At 60.0% G+C, this 19,353-nt stretch overlaps 3 protein-coding genes across 9 annotated transcripts; all 3 read left to right on the top strand.

Annotated features, from left to right (window-relative positions):
• The first annotated feature begins 180 nt into the window (after positions 1-180).
• NAA10 (N-alpha-acetyltransferase 10, NatA catalytic subunit) lies at positions 181-3,646 on the top strand. Of its 2 annotated transcripts, none has more exons than XM_090060916.1 (8): positions 181-359; positions 486-584; positions 979-1,037; positions 1,376-1,421; positions 1,976-2,064; positions 2,879-2,923; positions 3,183-3,267; positions 3,353-3,646. In XM_090060916.1, exons 1-8 carry the CDS (start codon positions 339-341, stop codon positions 3,572-3,574), a joined length of 666 nt encoding a protein of 221 aa, XP_089917042.1. In that variant the 5' UTR covers positions 181-338; the 3' UTR covers positions 3,575-3,646. The 2 variants fall into 2 exon arrangements, with proteins under 2 accessions (XP_089917042.1, XP_089917041.1); XM_090060915.1 differs by having other exon boundaries at positions 188-359; positions 1,976-2,091.
• Positions 3,647-4,374: 728 nt separating this feature from the next.
• Positions 4,375-6,243, top strand: LOC149858492 (U8 snoRNA-decapping enzyme-like). Of its 2 annotated transcripts, none has more exons than XM_090060924.1 (3): positions 4,375-4,564; positions 5,104-5,383; positions 5,787-5,927. In XM_090060924.1, the coding sequence occupies exons 1-3, from the start codon at positions 4,424-4,426 to the stop codon at positions 5,891-5,893; spliced, it is 528 nt and encodes a 175-aa protein (XP_089917050.1). In that variant the 5' UTR covers positions 4,375-4,423; the 3' UTR covers positions 5,894-5,927. The 2 variants fall into 2 exon arrangements, with proteins under 2 accessions (XP_089917050.1, XP_089917049.1); XM_090060923.1 differs by having other exon boundaries at positions 4,380-4,564; positions 5,104-5,391; positions 5,787-6,243.
• A 55-nt stretch (positions 6,244-6,298) lies between these two features.
• Positions 6,299-18,814, top strand: ARHGAP4 (Rho GTPase activating protein 4). 5 transcript variants are annotated; one of them, XM_090060726.1, is made up of 23 exons: positions 6,299-6,575; positions 8,531-8,717; positions 8,847-9,012; positions 9,186-9,248; positions 9,650-9,844; positions 10,113-10,241; positions 11,051-11,272; positions 11,776-11,877; positions 12,235-12,405; positions 12,486-12,570; positions 12,677-12,698; positions 12,799-12,883; positions 13,117-13,177; positions 13,577-13,654; positions 14,054-14,188; positions 14,303-14,408; positions 14,937-15,161; positions 15,489-15,592; positions 15,827-15,908; positions 16,469-16,534; positions 17,143-17,271; positions 17,624-17,687; positions 18,303-18,814. In XM_090060726.1, exons 1-23 carry the CDS (start codon positions 6,299-6,301, stop codon positions 18,405-18,407), a joined length of 2,859 nt encoding a protein of 952 aa, XP_089916852.1. In that variant the 3' UTR covers positions 18,408-18,814. The 5 variants fall into 5 exon arrangements, with proteins under 5 accessions (XP_089916852.1, XP_089916851.1, XP_089916855.1 ...); XM_090060725.1 differs by having other exon boundaries at positions 12,674-12,698; XM_090060729.1 differs by lacking the exon at positions 9,650-9,844 and having other exon boundaries at positions 12,674-12,698.
• Positions 18,815-19,353: the final 539 nt, after the last annotated feature.

Below are 19,353 nucleotides of genomic sequence, written 5' to 3'. Positions count from 1 at the left end.
GCTCGTGACTAGCTATGCACAGGGTGTAGGCGAAACCAACCCCTCCATTTTGCCCAATAGGAAGCTGAGGGCAGGGGTGGGCGGGGCTAGCCTGCACTGTTTGATTGGCAGCCAGGCGGAGACGGGACTTCATCTTTTCTCCTGCTTCCCCATTGGCGGAGCGGGAAGGCGGAGGCTCTTGGCCTCTGGTTGGCTTAAGGGGCTGTTCAGCGGGACCAAGTTGGTCTCCGATTTGCTTGGCTTGGCCCGAGGGGAGGGTGCGTGTGGCTTCCCGTGCCCTGCCCCTTTCCCCCAGCGGCCCCGCATGGAGCTGGATCTGGAGCGGCCGAGCGAGAGCCATGAACATCCGGAACGCGCGGGTGCGGGGGAGGGTCTGGGTGCCTGGGGGGCCGGTGGTATGCGACTCCTGGAAGTTGGGGGGGGCGGTTGAGGGGCCAGATGCTTGGGTCCGCTGCCCTCTCGCCTATTCTCCTTACCCCCCACAGCCCGAGGACTTGATGAACATGCAGCACTGCAACTTGCTGTGTCTGCCCGAGAACTACCAGATGAAGTACTATTTCTACCACGGCCTGTCTTGGCCACAGGTGCGCCGGGACTCCTCAGTTCCCTGGGAGGGCAGGGTCTGGCGGGGTGACAGCAGGGGGCTGGAAGCCTGGATTCCTGGGTTCTCGCGGAGGGGTGGGGAGGGGGCTCGAAACCAGGATGCCTAGGTTCCCTCCCAGCTCAGGGATGCTTTCCAAGACAGTGGCTAGGAGCCTAGGCTGGTTTGACAGGGTCCTCCCTGTCACTCCAGCCACCACCTAGGAGATGCCCTCATTAAAGGTATTAAATAAATGCCTCAGCCCTTCCTCCCAGCCGGAACCCTTCCCCTCCCCCACTCCCTCAGGGCTATGAGAGCGGGTGCTACAGGTCCGGAGTGACGGGCACAGAGAGGACTGGGGGGCTCCCCTTGCCCCTAACTTGTATCTGCTCCTCCAGCTGTCCTATATTGCTGAAGATGAGAATGGGAAGATCGTGGGCTATGTACTGGCCAAGATGTGAGTGCGGTCACAGGGACTGCAAGTTGGGAGTGAGGGGCACTGCAGTGCTTTATGGGGCAGGCTGTGGGTAAAAAGTAATGCTGAGGGGCACCATTAGGCTGCAGGAGGGCTGCAGGGTGGGAGTGAGGGGCACCAATATGGGGGTGGGGGTGCTGCGTGGGTCTATAGCTGGAGCAGAGGTTGTGGATTAGGAGTGAAGGGTACCATGAGGATATCGGCAGGGCTGCAGGTCAGGAATGAGGGGCATTGTGGGACTGTAGGGGAGGTTATGGGTTGGGAGTGCGGGGCACTGCAGAGTCCCACCATAGCATTGACCTCCTTCATTTGCTCCCCAGGGAGGAAGACCCTGATGATGTTCCACACGGACACATCACCTCTCTGGTGAATCCTACCTCCCTTCCCCACCCCGGGCACTTGGTTTGGTGGTGGGGGGGGCACATGGGGATGAAAGAAAAATCCCCAGACCCCCAAGGAGATGATGGAGGTTTGGGGAGGGGATCTGGAGCAGGTGAGGGAGGAGGGCAGATACAAATGAGGCTGGGAGCCCAGACTCCTAGGTTCTCTGGAGTCTGTTGTGTGGGAGGGAGCAGGAGATTCCTGGGAGCCTGGATAACAGGGTTCTTTGGGAGGGGGTGGGGGGTGAGAAGGGTTCTGGAACCCAGGTGCCTGAGATCCCTAGTTTGCAGCTCTGGGAAGGGTGGAAGCTCATACACCTGGGTTCCCTGGGAGTGGGTGGGGAGTTTGTATTGAGAACAGGGGGCTGAGAACCAGGATGCCAAGGTTCCCTAGGAGGAGAGTGGGGACTGTGGGGGTTAGGAGCCTGGATCCCTGGGTTCCCTAGTTCAGAGGTCTGGGAGGGGCCAGATGCCCTGAAGCCTGAGTTCTCTGGGACGGGTGGAGTGTGGGGGGCACCTGACCATCCTGTCTACCCCCAGGCAGTGAAACGCTCTCACCGGCGCCTGGGGCTGGCGCAGAAGCTCATGGACCAGGCCTCTCGTGCCATGATTGAAAACTTCAATGCCAAGTACGTGTCTCTGCATGTCCGCAAGAGGTGAGTGACCCCTAGCCCCTGCTTGGAGTTTCCTGGTGTCCCTTGGGTCTAGTCCTGTATCCCTCCTATCCTGGTCCTGCCTTCCCTCAGCTATGTCCATAGGGCTGCAGGTGACCAAGGGGGCACTGACTCCTGATTTTTAACCCTTTAATGACTCTCATCCCCCACACAGTATAGTGGTGAGTAACCCCTGGCTATTGATCTCTGTCTCTCTCTGACACTCACTCACTCTCTCTCTCTCTCTCTCTCTCTCTCTCTCTCTCTCTCTCTCTCTCTCTCTCTTACTTTAACCCTCTACAGTGATACTGATTGTCCATGCATTCACCACAAGGGTGTGATGAGTGGCCCCTAACCTTTGGCCCCGTGGTTACCTTGAGTCCCCACACACACACACTGGGGAGGGCTTTTGACTTTTGATCCCATGGTGATCCTGCCTCCTTATACCATTATGGCAAGGGGTTGTGATTTTGACCACCCCATGGTGTCATAATGGTGGCTGACTCCTGATCTCTGGTTACATTGTAATCCCTGTTCCCCCTCTGTGGGTTACCACTCATTCTATGACCTCTGACCCCTGAACTCCCAAGCCACACCCACTATCTTAGTGGAGCTGGGGGTAACCTCATGACCCTGCCCTGTGACTTACGCTCTTCTAAGCCTCTTCCTGCCCCTCCAGGAGTGGGAGCTGCCCCCTCCGCACCAGATATGCCCCCTGGGGAGAGGGCAAATACTGCTGCCTCCCCTGGGGTAACACCTCCCACTACCTAATACCCCCCTTGTCTTGTAGCAACCGGGCAGCTCTGCACCTCTACTCCAACACCCTCAACTTCCAGTGAGTCAATAGGGGGAAGGAGTCTGTGGGGGAATGATGTGATAGCAAAGGACTGCGGGGTGACAGGCTTGTGGAGGATCCAGGGGGAGAGCCTTGGGGGGGATGGTGGGGGTGAAGTCTGGGGGGGCATGGGATAGTAGAGGACTGCCAGTGGGGCCTGGCTATGGGCATTGGAGGGAGCTATGGGACTGTCTGTGGCAGTCAGGTTCTGGGCTTGTCCTTTAATGTTTCCACCCAGTTAATAAGAGGCCATCTGTAGGATCAGCGAGGTGGAGCCCAAGTACTATGCCGATGGGGAGGACGCCTATGCCATGAAAAGGGACCTCACACAGATGGCTGATGAGGTGGGGAGCTTCCCCTGTAGCCCTATAGTGCCCCTCACTCCCGGCCTGTAGCCTCATCACCCTCTCTGTTCTGCGTTTGTTACAGCTACGGCGCCAGCTGGAGCAGAAGGAGCGCTCTCCTCCAGTCCCTCCAAGCCCTGGAGACCCCAAGCCCTCAGCAGGTGGGGGGGGGCCCGAATGGGGACCTGTGGGGCTAGGGGCCCCTGAGGATAGTGGCGCTGACAGCAAGGACCTGAGTGAAGTGAGCGAGGCTACAGAGAGCACTGACATCAAGGACAGCTCTGAGGCCTCTGACTCGGCCTCCTAGGGCCTCCTGCCACCTCCCATGCCCCCTCTGGACTTGAGGGGGGGGGGAGAATAAAGTTCCCCTTATTCCCTCCCACTGTGTGTAGCTTTTGATTTCTGGCCCCCTTCCCCCTGGGGGCTGCTGTGTGTGTGAGGGCAGTTATAGGCAGTGGAATACAGGTGGTGAGGTTGTGAGATGTTGGAGGGGGTTAAGGAAGTGAGGGTCTTGGGGGGCTCTGAGCTCACTGGAGGGGCTTGGGGTGAGGGTGGTCCTGGTTGGCAGTGGTGAGGTAATGGCAGTATTTGGGGGTCTGAGGTGGTGGGTGCTGTGGGCACAGTGAGGTAGTTGGGGGTGGTAAGGAGGTGGGTATATGGTTGGGTGGTTGTGGGGGGGGGTTGTGAGGTGGTTGGGTGGACAGAGGGGGGTTGGTGGTTTGGGGTGAGAGTGAAGAGCACCCTGGGGGTAGGGGGAATTCCAGCCTTGTCAGTCATGTATTGAGAAGATGGGCTCTAGGCTCTTGTTCCCTAGTTCCTGCTGCCCCAGGCGGGGCAGTTCCAGGATCCCCTCACTTCGGGGTGTATTGTAGGTCTTAGGCCCGGGGGAGGTAGTTAATTTAACCCTCAGCGGCTGTGGGGGCGGCAGCAGCCTCCCTCTCCCATTGGCTCCCGGGCATTCCTCCCCTGATTGGTTCCCTGTACGCCTCCTCTTCCAGCACCTATCCTTTACGCCGTAGTCTCAGCGTCCATCAGCTCCGCCCTTTCCTGCGCGCTGATTGGCCAGCTCTTTCCCACTCCACGGCCCCGATTGGTTCAACTCACCCCACCTCAACGCGAAGAAAAAGGGACGGGGTTTGCGGGAAGCAGGGATAAAATGGGGGACCGCAGGCTGCTTTCCAGGGCTGAGGCGCTGCGGCTGGAGCCGCCCACGTGGCGTCATGCGTGTCACGCCCTGCTCTATGCGCCCTCTCCCGGGCGCCTCTTCGGCCGAGTCCCACTGCGCTTCGCCCTCCTGGTCAGCGGGGGACGGGGGCAATGGGAGGGGCTGAGAGCAGGGGGTGCGGAGGGCTGCAGGCACGTGGACTGACTTTTGAGGGGCTGGGCGCAGATGTGGAAGAAGGAGTGGGCACGTCGGGGGCTGGATATGGGGAAGGGAGGGGGAACATTTAGGGTGGCTGGGGGAATTGGGTGGGTACGGGGGCTGGCGACATTTGGGAGGCAATTAGGGGCTGGACATGGAACTTTGGGGGGCAGATCTTGGGGGTGAGGGAAGGGGACACATTTTGGGGACCTGGATTTGGGGGTGGGGACAGGTTTTGAGCGTGGCTACTAGAAGGGGGGGCTGGGTATGGGATGCTGACAGATATGGCTACTGGAGGGGCGGGGCCTGCTCGCTCTGCTTGGGGTGAATATACTTGGGGTGCATGGCCTGGAGTTATATGGGGATGTGGAGGGCGTGGTTTGGGGGGCTATGGTGACTTGGTGGCGGGGCTGCCAGAGTGGCCGTGGCTTCCTGGCACAGTCTCTCTCTGGTTCAACCCCTTTGTGGCCCAGATGCAGCTGCGCTTTGACGGCCGCCTGGGCTTCCCCGGGGGCTTTGTAGACCTCTGCGACGGATCGCTGGAGGCGGGGCTGCTGCGGGAGCTACGGGAGGAGCTGGGCCCAGGGGCTACTGGGCTGGAGGTGGGGCTGGAGGAGCACGCAGGGGCACGGCTCAGCTCACACAACGAGCCCCGGCCTGGCCAGTGCCTCGTGGCCCATCTCTACGTCAAGCAGCTCCGGCCCGAGCAGCTGCGGAACATTGAGGAGGGGGCAGCGCGAGCCCCGGACCACGGTCTGGAGGTGGTCGGGCCTACGGGAACCGGGGGCGTGGTCAGGGTAGTAGAAAGAGTAAGGTGCAGGGGGTGGGGTCAGAAGGTGAGGCGGGGACAGAACAAAAAAGGGGCGTGGTTAGAAGGTGTGGTGGTGTTGAAAGGGGCGATGGCGGACGGGGTAGTAGCATGTGAGTACCCAGGAGAAAAGGGGCTGGGGCTGTTGGCGGTGTGGCCTGAGAATAGGGTGCTTGTCCAAGATGGTATTGGGGTGGGATCAGGAGGGGTGTTGTCAGGGAAGCTAGAGGGGCGGGGTATGAGGAAAAGGCTTTGGGAGCTAGAGGCAGTGTGGGGGAGCTGCAAGGTGTGGGTGGGCTTATGAGGGGGTAATCGAGGCCTCATGCCTGGTTGGTCCCTTTTCTGCAGGTGCTGGGGCTGGTGCGGGTGCCGCTCCACACACTATGGGATGGGTCGGGACTCCCCGAGTTCCTGCAGCACCGCTTCGTGGGCTCTGCCCGGGACCAGCTCATTGATGCTCTGCACCGCCTGAACCTGGTGCCTGGCAATGAGCTGGAGCAGGCACTGAGCCTGGCAAGGCGGAGCCCTGATTCCCAGCACTGCCTGGAGGGGGACCCAGGCGGCAGGGGAACCTGAGTATTGAGGGGGATGGAAATTAGGTATCTGGGTCACGGGGGATGGGGGGTAATTAGGTGTCCAAGGAACCCAGGAGTCCTGGGAGGGGTTGGGAAGCCAGGCGTTCCGACTCTGGGAGTGGACCCACTCAGACATCTGCCAGATCTCTGGAAAGGTGCCCCTTTCAAGGCACAGGGGTGTGTTGGAATGGATTGTGGGCACCAAGGGGTTAAATAAAGATGTCTGCAGAGATGGACTTGGAGTGAGTTATTACTGGGGGGGGCACCCCCCCAATCCGCAACTGCATGCCTATGGTGGTGCAGCGCCCCTTACTCCCAACCTATGTTGGCGGGGCTGGTGCTCAGCACTGCGGGGGGCGGAGCACCTGGACTGCCTGGCACAGAGGGGGAGGGCCTGCCCAGGAAGGGGGTGCAGCCTTGCATGAAGCCACACCCTCTCCAGTCTTGCACGGGGCCAGACGCAGAGGTAGCAGGCTGGGGACCCTCCCAGCCCTGGATCAGGCCCCGGTGATGAGCACCCATGGGAAGCTGCGCAAGGCTGAATATGACGCACAAGTCAAAGGTGGGCGTGCAGTCCCAGGCACCTGGGTTCTTTGAGGCCAGGGATGGCCTGAACGCCTGGGTTCCTGTAGTTGCAGGGGGGGAGGTGGACGCCTGTGTTCTTTGGGACCAAGGAGCCCGGATGCCTGGGTTCTCTCAGGCTCTGTAGTGGAGGCTAAGGATAAAACTAGAAGGTTTAGAAGCCCCAACTCCTGGGTATCCTGGGAGCGGAGTGGGGGCTGGGGGTCAGGGTGTCTCCCAGATGCCTGGGTTCTCTCTTCCCCTTTTGGCAAGGGGGAGGGTGCAGACATCTGGGTGCTCTCCTGGCTGTGGGGTTGGTCCAGATTGTAGAGTTGAGCCAGGATTCTTAGGTTCTCCCTCCCCACCTCCACTTCCAGTGGGTGAGGATGCGGGTATCCTTGAGGTGCAGAGCTCAGCCCATTATGGGGGAGGAAGAGCAGGGACCCACCCCCACCAGTTCCTCTCAGGGCTCTGCTTCCTCCCCAGCACTCGGTGCCCCTCCCCCTGGGGAATCCCCACAGCCTTTAGAGCAGGCAGAGAACCCAGGCGTCCCACCCCACAACCAGATTAATCTGATTTAAGAAACTGAAGAAATCCCTTTGTTTCCTCTCTGGAGGAACAGCCCTAATCCTGGTCCTCTGGGCGGGGAGTGTGGGGGGAGCGATTTAAAGCACAGGGGCTGGGAGCCTGGATGCCTGGGTTTTTTTTTCTGCCCCTGCCCCAAAAGAGGAAGTGTGGGGGAAGGGCAGGAAGTATGTGTGTGTGTGTGGGGGGGGCATTTCCTCACTGCTACCCTGGGAACATAGCCAAGGTCCAGGCCCCTCCCCACTAAGCCCTAAGCTCCTGTGCCCTTTCTAACCCCCCTTCCCTCGGGCTTCTCTGTATTTCTCTCCCAGATGCTTGGATTCCCTCCCAATTTAGGGGTCATGAACCGCATGCTTGGTCCCATCTGAGGGCAGGTGGTTGCAGGCCTAGATGTCTGGGTCCTCTCCAGGGTGGGAGGGCTGGGTCCTTTCACAGTTGAAGAGTCACAGGCTCAGACACCTGGGTCCTCTCTCAGTGGTGGTGGTGGTAGGGGTCATGGACTCAGTTGCCTGGGTTCTTTCTTGGGGTTTATGGGCACAGATGCCTGGGTTCTTTCTCAGTTTAGGGTCATGGGCTCAGATGCCTGGGTTCTTTTCCAGTTGGAGGGTCACAGGCCAGACACCTAGGTTCTTCCTCAGCTGTCTGGATCCTTTCCCAGTTGAAAGGTTCTGCAGTCAGACACCTGGGTCCCCCGGGGGGGGGGGCGGGGAAAGGAGTCGCAAGCCAGATGCCTGGTTCTCTTCCATTTTCCAGGGGTCCAGACCTAAACTCCTGTGCTGTTTCTTAGGGGCATCGCCCTGGGCATCTGGGTCCCTTCTGAGTTGAGGGGTCCCAGACTCAGATACCTGGATCTTCTTGGGGGTGGGGGGCTGGATCATTTCCCAGTTGGAGGGTCATGGGTCCAGATACGTGGGTTTTTTCTCAGTTGGAGATGCCAGATTCAGATGCCTGGGGTCTTTCTTAGGAGCCAAGGACCTGGATGTATGGGTCCTTTCTTGGCAGTAATGGGCTTGGACACCAGGTTTCTTTTTGAGTTGGGGGGTTGCAGCCCCCCTGGGTTCTTTTCCCAACTGGGGGTGGTTCTGGACCCAGGCACCTTTCCCAACTGGGGGTCCCAGGCACCTGTGTCCTCTCACAGTATGGAGGGTCATGGACACACATGCCTGGCTTCTTTCTCAGTTGAGGGTTATGGGCCCTGATGCCTGGGTCCTTTCCCAGTTGTGAGGGAAGGGGTTCCTGGAACTAGATGCCTGGGTCTTTTCCAATTGTGGGGTCCCAGAGGCTCCTAGGTTGTTTCCCAGTTGTGGGGGGGGGGGGGGGGAGGGGGCAGGCCCAGATGACTGGCTTCCTCTCTTCTCCTCCCTTTCCCAGAGCTACGCTCCCAGCTGGGTGAGCAACTGCGGGGGCTGGAGACTCAGGCAGAGGCAAAGCAGCAGCTGCTGCAGGACCTGGGAGACTTCCTGCGGCGCAAGGGGGAGCTGGAGTTGGAATATGGACGCGGTCTCGAGCGAGCAGCTGAGCGCCTGGGAGCTCGGCTGCGGGAGCACCCTGCAATGCGGTGAGGGGGGCTGCAGATTAGATGTGAGGGGTACCACTAAGGGGTGGGGCTGTGGGTCAGGGGTGAGGGGCACCATTATGAAGTGGGGAGGCAGAAGGTTGGGAGTGAGGGGCACTGCTGTCCCTGTAGGCGAAGGGATCAGGACCTGCCATCAGGGCTCCAGTGCTGCCAGGCCATCCTGCTCCAGGCACGCCAGGCTGGGCGGGAGCATGGGGCCCTAGGCGAGGCCTGTGTGGGACCCCTGAACCTGGCCCTGGCACAGCTCAGCGATGATGTGGGGCGCCTAACCAAGAAGGTGAGTGCTGGAGGGGAGGAGGGTCTGTGAGTTGGGAGTGAGGGACACCATTATGGAGGAGGGGCTGAGGGTTGGGACCAGAACGCTGGCAGGGTTGTGAGGGGTTAACCACCTGAAGGGGAGGGTCTCCTCTGTGGCCCTGCCCGCTCCTGGCTGTGCTCCGCCCCATATAGGCCAAGGAGTTGCAGCAGCGCAGCCAGGAGGACCTGCTGGAAGCAGTGGTCGAGGTGCAGCCGGTGAGTAGGAGCAGGGCTCTGGCTCTGGCTTGGGCGCGGGGTTAGCGTTGCCCCGCCCCCTCACCTTGCAGGGGTACCAGGAGTTCTTCGTGGAACCGGTAGGGGATGCGGCTTGCAGTTGCCCGCCCTCTCCCACTCGTATAGTGCAGACGTACCAGATGTTCGTCACTTCACCCCCAGGGCGGGTGTCAGTGGTACCCCGCCCCCTCATCAGCAGCTGCCCCTTGTTGAATCGCTAGGGGGCGGGGCTTGGCGTTACTGTACCCTTTGCCACTAGGTGTGCCCAAGGGGCGGGGCTTGGGGTGGGGTATAGCTTTACCGCTCCCCAGCCCCAGGGTGAGCGGCTGGGGGCAGGGTTCACACTAGTGGGCGTGAGTCCCCTGACCCCGCCCCTGCCCCAGGCTCTGCGCACCTACCAGGGCTACCAGGGAGAGGCGCTAAGCGCCGAGGCGAAGCTGCGGGAGGCCGAGCGGCAGGAGGAGAAGCGCGGAGGTCGTCCCAACCCCTCCAGCGCCCCCCCGGGGTCCCTAGCTGGGGTCGCAGCCAAGGCCCCGCGGAGGGGCTCCATGACCAAGGGGGAGCGGCTGGTGGAGAAGGTGAAGGGGCGGGGCTTGGGGCCAGTGGGGATTGCAAGGGGCGGGGCCTGATAGTGAGGAGACGGGCTTGGGGGAGTGCTGGGTTTGGAGGGGACGGGGTGGCTCGGGTTTGGGTAGGGAGCGAGGGTTGGGCTGCGGGGGTGGTTGGGTAGAGTTTGAATGGAGCCTGGGGCAGGGGTGGCTGAGGGGCGAGGCCTGAGGCCAGTGGGCGTGGCCTGGCGGGGAGAGGGCGTGAGTGGTGTAGACTGACTATGGGTTGTTTGCACAGCGCCTGGTGCGAGTGCACGAGGCACAGCTGAAGGCGGCCAAGGCACGCAATGACTACCTGCTCCTGCTGGGGGCCGCCAATGCTCGACTGCGTGTGCACTTCCTGCATGACCTCGACCATCTGCTTGATGTATGTGAGACCCAAGTGACCTGGGGGGCCCCGCAGCCCCCTCTTCCAGTCCGAGAAAACTAGGAGTGGGACCCAGGTGTTTAGGAACGCCCCCGTACAGCCCTCTCCCACCTGCAGGGAACCAGGAAAAGGATTCGGGCACCCAGGAGCCACTTTCCCCCACCCCAGCCTTGCTGAAATGCTCCTAGCTGCAGAAGTCAGGAAACCCTATCCCTAAGAAGCCAGGCAAGGGTCCCAGCCTCCCCCTCATCCCAACCCCAAGGAAACAGAGAGGGATCCAGGTGTCTAGGAACCTACCCCACACCCCTTCCGGGGACACCCAAAACTTACCCCACCCCAGGAAGTCAGGAGTGGGACCCAGGTGTCTGGTACTCCCCTTGTCTGCCCCAGTCCCAACCCTAGGAAACAAATGGACCCAAGTGTCCAGTAGCCCAGCTTCCTTCCCCTAGGCCCAGAAAACTGAGACGCATCCAGGCATTTAGGAAATCCCCTGCCTTGAGAGTCAGATTGAGTTTTACCATGGGGCTGTATGGGGGTGCTGCAGGTGAGTGAGGGGCCCAATAAGGAGAGCTATGGATCCAGAGTGAGGGGTATCATGGGGTTAAAGGCGGGACTTCAAGTACTAGGGGCACCAGTGAGGGAGCAGGGGGCTGCAGGTCAAGTGTGAGAGACTGGGTTGGGAGAGCTGTAGTTTGGGAATGAGGGGTACAAGAATGGGGGCTGTGGATCTGGAGTGAGGGGTACCAGGGGCTGTGGATGGGAATGAGGGGCACCAGTCCATTCTCACCTCTGCCTCCCTTGGCTCCCAGTGCTGTGACCTGGGCTTCCACACTGGCCTGGCCCGGACTCTCCAGCGCTACGTGGGGGCCGAGCGTCGGGCCCGGGGTGGGCCACTGGGGAGGCTGGAGGGACTGGACAGGACTCTGCGAGGCCTTGACCCCTCTGGAGACAAAGCCAAGGTCATGGAGGCCAATCCCAGTGCCTACTGCCTACCCCCTCCCTTCGAGTACCAGCCCCACGAGGGGGATGAGGTGCGTGGGTCAGGGAATGGGGGAGGGGGTATATGAGGTGTGCAGATATGAATGTACGAGTGGCCATGTGTATGCCGAGGGGAGGCTTAGATGCGAGTGTGCAAGCGGCGGGATGGGCTTACCCAGGCTTGTTTAAAGGGGCCATGAGTGACTGGGGGGAAGGGGGTGCACGTGTACACTGGCATGGGGGTTATGTGTGCAAGAGACCATGGGTGTGTAAGTTGTGGGAGGGGCTCAGGTACATGCATCCCCCTTGCATATGCGTGCGTACATCTACATAGAAGGGGCTGGGCCTGTGAAAGGGATGCATGCCAGTATGTGTATGTGCATGCAATCTGTGCTTCCATGTGCCGGGGTTGCACATGGGAAGGTCACGTGTTTGCAAAATGGCATGTGTATGTACAGGTGTGCGTGAGGGTGGGGGCATAGAGGAGTCCAGGGTTGGGCGGGGGGGAGGACATCCATGACTCCACACCCCCACATCCAATGACTCCACCCCCCAGGTGGCCGAAGTGGTGGCCGAGGGGTCCCTGCGCGCAGAACTGTCCCAGCGCCTCCAGCAGCTGCAGACCCGCCTTAGCGCTCTTGACCTGGAGAATGAGGAGGTGGGGGGGCAGTTGCGGGGGCAAGTGGGGGCCTGGGGGAACAGTTAAGATAAGCTGGGGGTAGCAGGGGGCAGGTGGAAGGGGCTGAAGAAGAATGTGAGGGAGCTGGGGGCAGTTAAGGGTGGCTGAGGAGGGGTGAAGGGGTCCAGAGGGGCAGGTGGGAGGGGCTGAGGGTGGTTTTGTCAAGAAGGGAGTTGGGGGGGCTGGGTGGTAGGTGGGGCCCAGATGCCTGTGGCTACAGATCCTGTTAAATCAGGTGGCCATTTTGAATGGCCCTGTTGCTCTTCCATGAGCCTGTGGGCCCTGGGAGTGCCCCAAAGGATTCTGGGAGCCACTTCTGACCATTCTTTGCCCCAGCTGAGCAAGACGCTGCAAGCAACACTGGGCAGCCTCGCAGAGCTGATGGGGGCAGAGGAGCATGATGTGCCGGAGCTGGGAATCCAGGAGTGCCAGGGCCCCACCCCCACCCAGGCCCCCCCAGGGAAACGCCGGGCCCAGCTACAGGAGACAGAGAGCTTCTATCTGGCGGTGCAGTGCCCCTCACTCCCAACCTGCAGCCCCCTTGTTGCTCTGTGATGCTGCTCACTCCCTCCCCACTCTCTCCACAGAAGCTGAGCGAGTTTCTCCGGGACCGAAGCATCCAGGCTAAGTTGGAGTCCAAGAGGGATCAGCTGCAGGCAGCACTCGAGCGGGGCGAGTTATGTGGGGCTGCGGGTCAGGAGTGAGGGGCACTGCCACACTGTAGGGGGAAAGAACCCAGACAATAGGGCCTTATGTCTCTTCTCTCTCTTCCCAGTAGCCTCAGCAGAAAAGCTGTGCAGGTGAGTGTGGTGGGGTAGGGGGCATAAAGGGGGAGAGGCAGAACTGTCCCACCAGAGCGCCCCCCCCCCCCTCCGATCTCACGTCCTTCCTCCCCCTCAGGACCCCCCAGCACCTGCGGCGCCCTCGGCCCCTGTCACAGTGTGCTGGGCAGGGCTTCCCCAGTGACCTGGAGACCTTTGTACAGGTACCTCCCCAGAGCTCCATGGCGCCCTGAATTCCTGACCCACAGCCCTTCCTTCATGGTGCCCCTTATTCCCAACCTCTAGTTCCCTCCATCATAGACCTCACCCATGACACGCTCTCAGTGCTGGGGCTGGTGTCAAGCTCCTGGTAGTGGGAGGGAATCCAACCTCTTCACAGTCGGGGAGGGCGGTTGGGGAAGGAACAGGGCCTGATCCTTTCTCCCTCCCTCCCCAGAGCACAGGGGAGCCCATCCCCCTGGTAGTGAAGAGCTGCATCCGCTACATCAACCTGCATGGTAAGCACCAAGATGCCTGGGTTTCCACCCCCACCCCCACCCGAGCTCCTGGATTCCCTGTAGGGTCCGAGACACCTGGGTTCTGTGCCCCCCAGGTCTCAGACACCTGGGTTCTACAACCCTAGACAGACAGACAGATGCACCGCCCCCTGCCCCCGGATGCCTGGGTTCCATGTCTTCCCTTCTATTCCTGGACATCTGGGTTCTGTGCCTTTCAAATTCCAGACTCCTGGATTCTACCCGTCCCACTCCAAAACACCTGGGTTCCACAACCACCCCTGCTTCCCGGATGCCTGGGTGTCGTGTTTGTGCGTGTGTGTATGTGTCCCTAATCTAGGATGCCTCAATTTCATGCCCCATGCCCCAATCTAAGCTGGACACCTGGATTCCTCCATCCAGGGCTGCAGCATGAGGGGATCTTCCGCATCCCAGGGTCTCAGGTTGAGGTTTCGGAGCTGCGCAGCGCCTTTGAGAGAGGTGGAGGCAGGGCTTTGGGGTCAGGGGTGTGGCCTTGGAAAGGAGGCAGGGCTTGGAAGGGACTAGTAGGGGTAGATCTTGATGGGGTGTGCCCTGGGGGTTCGGGATGTGATGTAGGTTTGGAGTTGTGGCTATGGGGCAGGGGGTGGAGCCAGGGCTTGGACAACTTAGTGGGTGGATCTGGGGGAGGTCTTGGATTGGGGGCATAGCCTGGTTTGAGGGGATGGCTGACACAGGGCCTTGGCTGTGGGAGACAGGGTGTGGCCAGGCCAAGGGAGTGGGGCTTGGACTGGGAGTTCTAGGGGCAGATCTTAGGGGTCTCAGCCCCAGGCACAAGGGCTGGAGGGTGGGGCCAGGTCTAGGGGCATGGTCTGTGCTAAATGCACCCCTTCCTGCCAGGCGAGGACCCACTAGCTGACCTTGTGACCCCCATCAGCCTGGACTCGGTGGCTGGGACCCTGAAACTTTTCTTCCGGGGGCTGCACCCCCCCCTGCTGCCCCCTGAGCTCTACAATGACCTCATTGCCACTGACCGTGAGTGTGTGAGGCTGGGGAGTGGGGCCTGGCTGTGAGCACACGAGGAAAGTGGGATGTGTGGGAGTATGGGGCCATGCGGTGCCCCTCACTCCCTGACCCGCTCCCCTTCAGAGCTGCCCCCCGGCCCCTCCCGCCTGGCTCGGCTCCACACTGTCCTGTCCCAGCTCTCAGCCCCGACGCTTGTGCTGCTGCGTTACCTGTTCGCCTTCCTCAACCAGTGAGTGCCCCACTGTCATCAGTCTAGCCAGTGAGGTCCTCCCAGTAATAGCAGTGCTGCCAGCCAGGGCTTCCCAGTGCCCCCAGTACAACCAGTCAGTCTAACTAGTAAGTTGGGGTAGCTGGGCTGCAAGGAGGGAGTTCTAAGGCCCTGCTGACTTTTTTTTTTTTTTCCAGTCCCCCCAAGCTGTCCTAGCCAGTCATTCCCAGTCCTTACTTCAGTTGGATCCAGTCTAACCAGTAAGCATCATGGCTGGACTTCCCAACACCCCCAGACTATCCTAGTAATTCCCAGTGCCCCCAGTCTCCTCCCAGCTCCTCTCAGTGACTCGTGGTATCCACCCAGCCTGTTCCAGTTGATTCCTGTCACTCCTAGTCTTCTCCCAGTCCCTCCCAGCATCCCCAAATGCTCACAAACCTGTCCCTGTCATTCCCAGTCCCCTCCTAGTCTCCCCCCAACCCCACCAGCGACCCCAGTGTCTCCCAGCCTGTCCCAGTCCCCCCTAGTGATTCCCCAGCCTCCCCCCAGCCTGTCCCAGTACAGTGACGAGAACCTGATGGATGCGCACAACTTGGCTGTGTGCTTTGGGCCAGCACTGGGGGGTCTTCCACCTGGCACCGACCCCGTGGGGGCTCAGCCCCGGTTCAACGCAGCTGTGGCAGCCCTGGTACTGCAGCCTGATGCTGCCTTCCCTGCTCTGTCCGGGCCTGTCTATGAGAAGTGCATGGCGCTGCATGTCGATGACGGAGACTGGTAAGGGTGCAGGGCGTAGGGGTGGGGCCAGAGTCTTGTGGGGAAAGTGCTAAGGGGAGCTGAGGGGTGGGGCCTGGATGGGGAGGGGTCCCTTAGATTAGGGGGAAGGTCTTGGGGAAAGGGTTAACTAGGTATGGGCTTAGGGGTAGGGCCTGGAGACTAGGGGATGAAGCTTATTGCAGGCAGGGGTTAATTAGGGGCTGGTGGGGGGAAGATCTTGAAGGGCAAGGGGTTAACTGGATTGGCAAGGGTGGGATTGAAGCCTGGGGGCAGGGTGTACCAGTGGTAGGAGGGCAGGGCCAGGCCTTTCATGCTCCTCCCCTACAGTGACTCCCTGCAGCTAGAGGGTGTGGCTGAGGAGGGTGACGCCCCCCCAGGAACCTCGCCCTCTGCCCTGCCCATATCCTGTGATGACCCCCTGACAGCCCCTGGTAAGTTCACAAGGGGGTAGAGTCTTGGTGGGTGTGAGAATCTCTGTGAGCTGAGGGGGAGGGGAACTGAACCATGAGAGGGGTGAGTGTAAGGGCAGACACGTGTGAATCCTCATGCTTGCATGAGGAAGGGAGATGCAGCCTCCTGCTAGTGTGTGAGTGTGAACCAAGCCAGTCGCCTCCCAGGGGCCCCAGCCCCCAGTGCCCCACAAGGACTGATTTAATCCCCACCAGGTCCACGGCGATGGTGGGGACGTCCAGAGGTGAACGGGGCCCGAGGCCTTATTCCACACACATTCCTCGTCTTGCCTGAATGGTGAGCTGGGGACCTAGGGGGGCAGGGCTTGGCTGGGGAGGGGTGAAGCTAAGCAGGGATGGGAGGGGCTTGGCAGCAGGGGACAGAGTGGGGCTATAAGGGAGAAGGTACTTTGGAAGGAGGTTAAGCAGTGGGGGGGTAGGGCCTGGGGCAAAGGAGGAGGATCCTGGAGTGGCAGGGCTGTAGAGGGGAGGGAGCACCTGGGAGGCCAGGGTTAAGTGGTAGGTTGTATGGCCTGGGTGGGGATGGGGCTTGGGGAGAGGGGAAGAACCTGGAGTGGGTAGTACTAGTCTTCTGGAAGGGAGAGGGCACCTAGTAGAGGAAGGATTAAGTGGTGTGGGGTTTGAGAAGGGGAAGGAGCCTGGGGTGGCACTTGGGAAAGGGGAGGAGCATGGGAGGTATGGGGTTTGGCTGGGACATTTCTGTGTGGGAAGAGGTTAATGGGAGCGGGGGGGGGAGCTTGGGCGTAGGCATGGAGTCTAGCCAAGAGTGGGGGGCCTAGAAGCAGTTGACTCAGTGTACATATCCCTTCCCCTGATACCTCGCCCCCCGCCCCCCAGTGCCTCTCCTGTGGATGGTGAATTCAAGAACCCCCCTACTGAAACCACCCTGGAACCAAGCAGCAGGTAAGAGGATTTCTTACACTTGGCCATTTAATGCCATGTCCCAGAGCCAGCCACATCAAGGGCTCTATTATACCTAGCTATTAAGTCACACATCTCAAAGCCAGTTGCACCCCAAGGTCCATGGTATACCCAGTCCCTAGTGCCCACCCCGAGCCAGCTGTACCCTGGGGCCCTTGTTATATGCAGCTGTTGACACCCCCATGCCAGAGGTGGCTGCATCTTGTGGCCTGTGTTATACCCAGCTACCCACATGCTCCACCCTAGAGCCTGCCACATCCTGGGGTCCCTGTTTATATGCAGGCACTCGCCCCCTCCTCCAGCCTCAGAGCTGGTTGCATCTGAGGAGGTTTTGTTATACTCAGCTCTAGTGCCCTACCCCTCAGTTGGTTGCATCTGCAAATTCCTGTTACACTCAGCTGCCCACATACCCCACCCCAGAACCAGTTGCATCCCAAGGCTTCTGTTTATACCCAATGACAGTGCCTTACCCCAGAACTAGCTCCATCTTGGGGTCCCTGTTTTAGTCAGTTGCCCACATGGTCCACCCGCAAGTTGGACACGTTTCAGCCCTGTCTCTTCTTCACTCCACCCCCCACCACCCCGGTCAGGCTGCGGGTAGACTCGTCTGGGACCCAAGGGCGGGGGACAAGCCCTGGGCGTAGACTCGTCACATACTTCACGGAGCCGGGACACATGCCCCTTTCTGAGGGGGGCCGTGGGGGCCTGCATGCTGACAGGTGAGATCTCCACAGAGCCAACTTCATTGGAGGAACCTGTTAGACCCAGCCCTGCCCCACTGCATCTCATCCTTTCTAGCCTTAATGTTTCCCACCCCAGATCCCACCACATCTCAGGGTCCCCATTATACTCAGCTGTGCCCCACCCCATAGCCAGCCTGCATCCTAGGGTCACCATTATACCCAAACCCACTGTGCCCACCCCAATGCCAACCACATCCAAGGGCTTGCATTATGTCTAGCACCTGCTGCCCGCCAAAGCCAGCTGCATTGTAGCTGGGTGGAAACTGAAAACTGGGGTCTTCCATAGCCACCTCCTAGTATTCATTTTAAACCTGCCCCCTATTTACAGGACAGAACCTAAGAGCTCTGGGGACCGGCAGGGTCTAGCCCAGACCTTCACAGAGGTGGACAAGGTAAGACTCAGGGGGCAGGGGGGGGAAGAGAGAGGGAGAGCTGGGATGGGCCCAGCTCTGGGGTGAAGGTGGGAACAGCTCTGGGGGAAGGCTGTGGCTGAGCACAGTTAAGTATAAGAAGGCACTGGGAAGACTGGGATATGCTGAGCTCTGGGGGGCGGCAGCTGAATATAAAGAGGCAACTGGGTCCAGATACACTTAGCTGCTCCCCACACCAGAGCTGGGTGTAACAAAGTTCAGGGAAGGTTGAGATGTGCCCAGGTGTGAGGGAGGCAGCAGTTGAGTGTAACAGGGTAATGGAGAGTTAAGATATGCCCAGCTCTGGGTTAGGGGAATGGCTGGAAACAGTTGACTATGCTGCGCCCCAGAGGAGCTGGGGTGTGGGACAGCCTCTGAGTATACTAGGCCCAAGGAAGCCTCAGATGTGCCCAGCTCTGGGGGTAAGCAGCTATGTATACCAGGGCAATGGAGGGCCCAGATGCGGGGTGGGGAAGAGATGAGCATAACAAAAGTCAAGGAAGGCTGATATGCCCACCTCGGGGTGAGGCAGCAGGTGAGTGTAACAGGGCCCAGATGTGCATAGCTCAATAACACTCACCCTTGCTTTCCCTACAGGCTGTGAGCAGACACATGACATCCGTATTCCAGGAGCTGCGGGGTCGTGCTGCCCTCAAGCCCCTAGGGACCCCCAACTCCCCACCTGCATTCCCCAAGAAGTGAGCCCCACCCCAGGCCCTCAGCTGCCCCTTCCCATGTTTGCAGGGCTGTCTGCAAATCTAATAGCTTAGTCAACATGCCTGGGTACAATCCCCTGCATGGAGGGGTTGGTTAGAGGCAGCTCAGTGCCTGGGTTCTGTGCCTGCTCAGGGAAGGGGAGGTTAGAACGGATGGCTTGGTTCTTTCTCTGTTCAGGGAAGGGTGGGTAGTAAGAGCTGGTCAGACACTTGGGGTCTTGCCCCTGCTTGTGTGGGAGGGGTGGGGAATGTAGTTGAGGCACCTATCCCCCTGGGTTCTTTCAGAATTCAGGGAATTTGGGGGTGGAGGGGTGAGAGCAGCTCAGATACCTGGGTTCAACTGCCCCCAACCCTCCCCAGCTCTGCTGTACTCAATAAACATACTGTACCTAATGGGGTGTCGGGGGGGGGGAGCTTTTGCCTGCATCATTACACCCAGCTGTTGCCCCATCTCAGAGCTGGGTCCATCTCAGTTCTTGTTGATGCTGCTAAATGAGGCTGTCCTGTCCCAGAGGCAGCTGCATCCCAGGCCAGAGGGAAGCTTTTGCACCCAGATACCGCTGCCTGAGAGCTGGCTGCACTGTGGTATCGTTCATACCATATTACAGTGGGCTGTTTCTAACCTGACCCACGCTGGAGCTGGCTGCAGCTGAGCTCTCCTAGGTGCTATTGTATCCTGCTGTGCTCAGCTACCCCTGATCTGGGTATAACCTAGCCTTCCTGGTATTCTGTTATACACGGCTGTCTTATCTGTTGCACCCCAGAGCTGGCTGCAGCTGAGCACTTCCTAGGTGCCATTATGACCAGCCATCCACCCTCAACAGAAGGGCAAATCTGTCCCTTGTGGGCAGTATTAGGTCCATTCCGGAGGTGGGCACATCTAATCCTTCCTGGGTATTGTTATACCCAGCCAGTCCTTGGCTGCCTTACCC

This window comes from Crocodylus siamensis, chromosome 8 (genome assembly GCF_052110815.1).
Source record: "Crocodylus siamensis isolate JL-2025a chromosome 8, ASM5211081v1, whole genome shotgun sequence".
NCBI lineage: Eukaryota > Metazoa > Chordata > Crocodylia > Crocodylidae > Crocodylus > Crocodylus siamensis.
Note: the sequence above shows the minus strand (reverse complement) of the source record. Positions and strands in the feature narration are given on the sequence as shown.